Here is an 8,013-nt window from a genome sequence, read left to right as displayed (position 1 = left end):
TTATTGTGTACAATTTTACCGGAAGCGCTAAAAGCTTCCGGCAAAGAGACATGTCGTCTTCCCGACCTCGATCAAGGATTCCTCAAATTTTGTACGAAGAATAACAAAAAGCAGCATGGCATCTCGTGGAGGGGTTCACGTTAGCGGCACCGATGGCAGCGATTTCAACCATCGTCAAAAAGTGGCATCGCACTACCAGATCAGGTTAGTCGTGCATCTGGAGCAATTGTCTTCGTGCAAATACCCTTAGCAAGCGTTGCTAATATTAGGAACGGCCAGAATAACTTCTACTTCAACAGGGCATCGAAGCGAATTGGAGCCGATAGAAAAGAAACATTGGTGACCAGGTGTATTGCATAATTTTGCTGAAGCGTAGCGATGTCGGGGGTTCGAGACCGCTGGCAACTGTAGATATCGTGTTCTGTTCAACGTGGCATCACGTTGGAGAAGTTCTCCTAGTAACAGAAAGCTGACTGAAAAAAACTGGTGGCGCGCCAGCGCTGCTTCCTATCTATTTGTGACTCATTATGTTACTGTTATAGACTCAAGCTTCTCAAACTTTCACGCAAGCGATCGAGTTTAGCGCTGCAGGTTCACAGCTGTCAAGGTTTTCCTTGTGCCGGCGCGCGCCGAATTGAATGCTCAATGAACATGGTGGCCCCGTATAGAGAATAATTACGGACCCAAATCTTGTCTCGCGTTTGTAACGAAGTCGTAGTTCCTGTGACCATGTTCGTAGAGATTGCAGCGTGCGACACTTGTTCCAATTTGCGCTTGTTAGATGATGTTGCTCGTCGCACCGTTATTCGTACCGAAGTTTATCGCTCATTGGGGCATCGTCAAGCACTGTAGCCTTGTCTCTCACATATTTTCATTAACCGCATAGCACTTCGATTTCGCGTGCGATCCGCCGCGTGTGCCATTTGAGTCGCACTGAATGGCGCACTTCGTCACGTAGAAATGTTTCTCTACATGGTTATGTCCACCTCTAGAGTGCAACTATAAAAGCATTTATGAATGCATTCTGTTGTAGTATTATAGTATTAAGTCCAGTGTTAGGCTGGGCAGCAAACAACTCGTGTGCTTTTGAATTCACCGCAAGTGTGGTTGCATTCTTCGCTGGAACTCCCATTTTCGCTGTGTCCTTCACAAACCATGTGGCAAAAAGATGTTCTTTAGTATAGCTGCCTCTTTAGTATCTTCATTTGAAGGACTGAATATTGAACACAGACTAAAGAAGCATCTGAATTTTGCCTCTGTAAGTCTACTGATATTACGTGTTGCTTATTGTTCATGTAGGCGAGCCCACTAGGTACAGAGTGTTGTTGCTGTTGTGTTGGTTTGGCTTCGTATTAAACTCTTTACGAAAACTTATTGTTAGCAGTGAGAGTAGTTTTCTCATTAATAAATGCTCTTGAAAGTGCTGCTGACAATTTCCTGCAACAGTATATTTTATTGCCCGCCCTCCCGTCTCTTGCAGTGCCATTTACAAGACACGGCTAAAGACGTCAATGCTGCTGCACTTCTTCCTCTTTCTGGCCATGTGTGCAAAGCTAGCCGAGGACGTGCTTGATCGGCTGGACATCTTCATTCTCGAGCTGGAAGAGCTGTACATCCCGAAGCCGTTGCTCTGGGAGTGGGTCTGGCTCGCCAGCCTGGTATTCATGCTGCCGGGCCTGACGGCCGTGCGCCGTAATCGCGCGAGCAGCATGAAGGTGTACGTTGGCGGCACGTTCCTCTTCGGCCTGTGCCCCGTGATTGGCGCCGCGGTCTACTTCTTCCGCGACCTGTACGCCTTTGTGCAGCACGGTCACGCTGTTGAGAATGTCGAGTTGTGGCAGGGTTACCCCGTGGCGGTCCTCTGGTACGCTTTCCTCACCGTGGCCTTCCAGGCCCACATGTTCTCACTCTACTTTGGGGTAAGGCTCATCCTGGCTTGGCAACGTGGAACAGTCGTCAAGAAAGCAAAGTAACCTCGCCGCGTGCCCACGTTGCTCGGCAGATGCACACCCTTGCAGCACCCTGTGTGGTTGACCCTGTGCAGCAGTCTTCCTTCTTCTCTTTCCGTCTGTGTAGGTGTTGTGTGCACTGGACCAGTGTCACAGTTGTCGGTTGCTGACTGTGTGCCTGCCACGGTGAACCAGCTGTCTCATCATGCTGTTCAAACCTTTCCATTCATCTCAGGAGCCCTTACAGACTGCCAACCACTGCCATTTCTACCGACCCCTATTGCGTGTACTACCAGCACACCTTCGATTCCTTATTAAATCCAAATTCACGCTCTTCAAGCATTGCATTGTTGTACTTGCTTCAAGCTTCATACGTCAGTACTCCGTATGTTTGTAGTTTCTCCGGTAAGACAGTTAAACTTAAACCTGTTGAACTCACCAAGGGCTTGTTGCAGCCAAAGTTGAGTAGTTGAGTTTGCTCAGTATAGGTCGTTGCTGTAGGTTTCTCTGCCATAGGTTTTTGACAACCGCAGTTAGCAGCTAGTATATGTATTGTCTCATCGTCGATGTCATGTGCAAGTGCTCCCAACGCATAGTGAAGCTGTATGTTACACAACCCTTGATTCGACCTGGTGGAAATTAGATCTAGGGGCAACTTTGGCAACTGGAAACTATGGCACTGCTACGGTGCACCATAGTTCCTTATGGATCCTTTGTGAAGACTCGCTTGCAGCAAGTTTGCTTGAAGAAGCAACCGTTCTCGGAGTGTGGCGTCTCCTGACAATTCCCAGGGGACCACGGGAATGTGCGTCTGTGTTTACGTGTCGTGCCTTCCTGGTTTCTGGTCCACATGCGCGAAGCTTTGTGTTCTGTGGTTTCAGGAACAATTCTTAAGTTGAAGAACTGTGATGATGATGTTCTTCCTAAGCACTGTGTTTCTAGATACACAAGGTAGTGCTGAACCCACATTGGTAAACTTGCCAATGCATCAGTCTCCCAAACAGAGGAAGCTGGTCTGATGCAAGGGAATATTTGCCATTGTAATTTGGTCGAGCTCAAGGCTTAGTAAATCATTTAGTCCTTTCTTTGAATTTATATGTACAGATGGATAGTGTCAGCTTTGTAGTACACATTACTCCTACATATGATGTACCATAGATCTCTCTTTTGTACTCTAAAAAAGCTTCTGCCCTTGTAATCAGTGTGGAAACAGCTGAGCACAGTTACAAGCCGGAGCTTTAACATTATTGTAATGTTGCAGCCCTGTCATGCAGGTTCGTTACATCACTGAAACTTTTTTGTTGTGCCTTATTGGAGGCCTTGTCGTAAGCAGTAAAGCCTTCTATTTCAAGGTGTTATTTGCACATAGACTCAAATGTTGGGGCTTGATTGAACAGTCAAACAGCTTGCTTCACCTGTGAGTTTGATTTTTCAGTGCCGTTTGGTTGGGAAAACAAAGCTTTTAATAGTGACAAGCACACATTTGACACTCATTGTGCTCCTGTCTTGACAATGCCATGGTTTTAATCATAATAACCCAAAAATTTAAGTGTTTGCATGGGTGGTGAAAAGGTATGCTGTTTGGAATTCTAATTGCAAGGAAAGAAATTTCCAGGTCACTACAACCTAAAAGACGTGAGGTATTACAGCGGTACCTTTCTATTCGCCCATATTCTTTCCGTTGGTTTTCTACCTTTTTTTTAAATGATGAACTGTGTTGTGCACCATTAGCACTGTTACAACTGCATGTAGATACAGATGTTGAGTATAAGAAAAAATATGGTAACACCTTTATATGGATTAACAATCTTCAAACTCTTATGTTTGAAAGGAATCTTATGTATCAAAAGAATCTTTATCTACAGGCAGATAGCTGTGGTTGTAAGAGCTAATTTTTACTTAGTGATATTGCAAACATTCATATTCTCTGGTTATGCAACTCGCACAGTGAAATCTACAGGAAGGCTGATCGACTACCTGTTGACTGGTAACATTTTACACCTTTGCAATTATTCAAACTTTTTGTGCTTAATGTGTTTAAGGTTAATAGATAATGCAGTGACATTGTTCAGGTGATTGCATGAAGAAATTGAAAACATGAATTGGGGGGAGGGGGGGGGGCTCATCGTTCGTGCAATGTTTCAACGTGGTGCAATGTGGTGTTGTGTGTGCACATTCATGTGCAGGATCCCTTGTAGTTTCACATATGTGGGCATTACTGTGGAGTGATTTCCTGCATGTGCCAATGTTACACTGTCTTTTTTGTTTTTTTGTGGAAAGGCAATTTCAGATACTCTGGCTTGCTTTGGGGTTTGCGCAGGTGTGCGGACTGTGAATGCTACGTGGTGTGTTTCATTACTAAAAAGAGAATATGAAATGTAACATTGTCCAACTTACTTACTGCCAGCTGCTGGGACAACATGAATGTGTGAAACTATGGCGCAATAAATTATTCCAGTTGTTTGTTGGTACTTGCACGCTTTCCATCAAATAAGTTTGTGCGGGGGGGGAATAAGTTGGCAGAAAACAGGCAAGCAACATTGTTTTGCATAATTAGCCAACAGCACCGAACTGAGAACTTAGTTATTCCTGCATGCTAAAAAAAAAAATGTAGCTTGCATAAGGTGTAATGCTAAAGAAGGAGCAGAGCTGATGGGCACCTGCAATCTTGGCCATTGCTGTTTTGCTAAGTTTCGCTAATTTTTTCGTTATTCCTTCCTTTATTTCATGCTTTTTAACAGTGAAGTTGTTTGGAAAATCATCTCTTGCGAGTCAATCCAGGGTGCGATAATCATCATAAACTGGTATAGGCCACTGAAATTGGGTAATTCCTACAACATGTGACTGGTCCTATATAAATAGGGCAACAGTCAACCCAACAACTGGACCCATGGGTTGATGTTTACCCTTTTCTTTATTTGAGGCTGGTGTCGTCACCATTATAAGAGCGGTGCTAGTTAGGTGTATTTCAAAGCAGCGAGGAAGCTACGCTTTTTCTCTCTTTTAGAAGGTGTAGCTTGGTGGGAAACGAACTAGCAACTCTGTGCAGCAGCACTCATTCGTCAATTTATCCTTCAGCTTTCTCTCTCTCCTTGGGTCACCTGTTCCCAGTGTTTTCATGTTTAATGTGCTATGGGCAGTGATATCATTTTACATGAAAGTGGCTCTGCAAACGACATATCGTTTTCGCAATTTAAAGTAAAGTTTGCTGGCAACTAATTAACCGAGCTGGTCATAGTGACGTGATGCAAAGTACAAAAGCATTACATGTAAGGACAGCGTTCTGTTTCAGAGGTAGTGCTGGAGACTGCTGGAAACGTTCCTCACCAGGCCACATTGTGGATTTTTTGTTCTGCTTTGGAAGCTATAAAGTGTCGTCTAGAGAGGGTTTTGTCTGAGTGATTGTCTAAAAGTCGTTCATTGCTAGGGCTGGTGTAAACCCAGAAAAATTTCATGGGGGGACGCACATCTGGCCATAGCAGCCATTTTGTTTTTATAAATATAGGTTGTACTCCTAATTACACTTAAATAAAGGTCCCGCTTTGAAATAAAATTCAAATAACAAACATGGGTTCGTACTCAATGAGTGTCCTCGAAAACCGATCGAACAGCAGTTACAATGTCAAGGCAGCGTTACGCAGTTGGTACGCACTGCAAAATAAATAGGTGTTCAAAATAAAAGTGGAAGACGCTGTAAAGGAACTGAAATAACATGTTCAGAAAATAAATCTCGAGGGGGGTGGGGGCGCAAGATTTTCAAGGAGTGTCCGCCCCGGACTGCACACAAGGAAGGTCGGGACCCCCCTGTACCACTGCCCCGCATGCGATTTACGACTGTGATTACTGGACAATTATAAGGCGCTGCAACCACGCACCCACAATGCGAGCTTTACTGACAATGCGCCCATTATCTCCTTTAAACTATGCAAGCGTCCACAAGTGCCGAGTGCTGCCCGCAGGAGGCGAAGGAGCGCGTCATAATTAAATCGTGAGTCCGGCCTCCTCCTTTCTCATTTTGTGTTGCTTCGCTGTGCACGCAATGTGGCCTCCAGATTGAATCGAGGCCATGGAGAACGACGTTTCGAAGTGCGCCTATCATGATCTTGTGTCGGAGGCATTCTGTGCCACCAAGCACAAAATCCTCGAGAAGTTCCGAAAGCAAGCAAGCGGAGGTAACCCATCCTGGCGCCGTGCAGACGTCTCCGATAAGAAGGTGCCGGGTTCGATTCCCAATGCCGACGGACACCCATCAGTTTTTCCAATAGAGCGACAGGTACTCTGGCCTAGCTGGGCCCAAACCCTGTTTATGTATGTTCGTGCTTGTATTTGTACGAACATACATACGCGAACCTATTTGTACTCGTATATATAGGTATATACATACCAGGGTCGTAAAGGGGGAGGGGGGGGGGGCTGGCAGAGTTTTGACACCCTCTGAAATTTTTTCTTGCTTTATTCTTTCGAGCGATACTGAAACATTTACACGCCTTCACAGCGGCTGTCAGTTGCTAAAGTTAGCCGTTGTACAGTTAGCCATTGTACACACAAACCATCCCTGAAAAGGATTCCTGGTTACAGCCACATGCAAAATGTCAAAATATCAGTAGGAGGACCCTGAAAGTCGGCAGGGGTGGTGATCAAAAAGGGTACTTGCCACCAATCAAGCTACACGAGTGCTTTACCCTACCCCAGCCACGATTCAGTGCGGATTTACAAACCAAAATCCGGCTGACACTGATGAAGGGGGGGGGGGGGCTATGGTTTGAACTTATAAACCCCTCTTTGGCTACGCTACGGAAGAAAGTTACGTATAGAGTACGCATTGCATTTGCCGTGGCGGTCTATTCAGGCATTTTGCTGCTGCTTTGAAGGACAGATCGAGCTCCGACTCCTCAACCAAGCCGCCTTGATTACACAGAATTAAACCATAAGGGCCAAATTTTACTTTTCAGTGCGATGTGTTCGGGTCTGTAGCACAAGTCACAGCCATTAGAAGCAGGAGGGGTTCTCCAACAAAACTCTTTAAATTGCCACGATCAAGGTTTATGGCCCGTATTCACAAACCAACCTCATACTTTCCACGAGTCTTTCTTATCGGTTTTAAACCTTTGTTGCGCATGATAAACAAATCGGACCAGCATACATGAACCAGTCTTGTCCCTATCTTTCACCCCGTTACCACTTTTGGTCATTTGTAACGCATGTAGAGAGCACAGGAAGTTGAGGAAAACGGGAGGCAAGGCCGAGGTTAGTCTGTGAATACGGGCCTGTGTCTCTCATAGTCTTCCGGGTGGTCTGCAATAGGCGAATTCATTTAGGTCGTACACTGTGCGTGAATAAAAATGTAACACCGTTCGGTAGCTGAACGAGCATAGGCGCTCTTACTTTACGATTCAGATGTGTACCAGGCCGAAAGAGCAATATCTGTGCTCCCTGATATATAAACGGCTTGCCCCCCGCGGCCCATGGAGGAGGGCAAGAAACAGGCGACTCGTGAAAGATACGCAGGCGAGCTCGGCCGGACGGTGGCGTAATCTAAATTTAGGCCACGAGGTGGTTCATAAAGAACCAGGCAGGCCAGCTATATAAACAATTGATAATCACAGCCTCCCGCATAGCACTTCGCCAGACAGAAGGCAGGGCACCGTGGTTGCGTAATTCGTCTCGGCATGGTTGCCGCTGCTTTCAAGAGCGAGTCTTTGATGCACCGCAGTTTAAAGAATTAGATGGTCGTTGCTACGGCACGCGTGGAAGGTGGCTTGTTTTGGTGTACGATTAACGTTACTGTGCAACATATTCCAATAGATGGGCTAATTAGAAGCAGGTGTACTTTTTTTCTTGCGCAAAATGCAGGAAACAGCACACTTTTCTGTTTTTTCTTCATTTTGGCGTGAATTTGCGTTATAAAAGCACTATGAATTCATACCAACAAGCCCGGAAACGCATTCTGTGAAAGCAGGCACTAAATATGTGACTTACCTGCTCATCTAGCCACTTAATTAGAGGAACCGTGCATTTATATGCCGTTCTGGCCGTTCCACTCATAGCCCAAGTTTACTTGTAA

General features: G+C 45.4%; 1 protein-coding gene across 1 annotated transcript; it reads left to right on the top strand.

Annotated features, from left to right (window-relative positions):
• Positions 1–31: 31 nt before the first annotated feature.
• Positions 32–2,288, top strand: jagn (jagunal). The gene is made up of 2 exons (XM_037425633.2): positions 32–204; positions 1,481–2,288. The coding sequence occupies exons 1-2, from the start codon at positions 116–118 to the stop codon at positions 1,971–1,973; spliced, it is 582 nt and encodes a 193-aa protein (XP_037281530.1). The 5' UTR covers positions 32–115; the 3' UTR covers positions 1,974–2,288.
• The last annotated feature ends 5,725 nt before the right edge of the window (positions 2,289–8,013 follow it).

The sequence above is a fragment of the Rhipicephalus microplus genome, chromosome 5, assembly GCF_043290135.1.
Source record: "Rhipicephalus microplus isolate Deutch F79 chromosome 5, USDA_Rmic, whole genome shotgun sequence".
Taxonomy (NCBI): Eukaryota; Metazoa; Arthropoda; class Arachnida; order Ixodida; family Ixodidae; genus Rhipicephalus; species Rhipicephalus microplus.
This window is presented reverse-complemented; position numbering and strand designations above follow the sequence as displayed.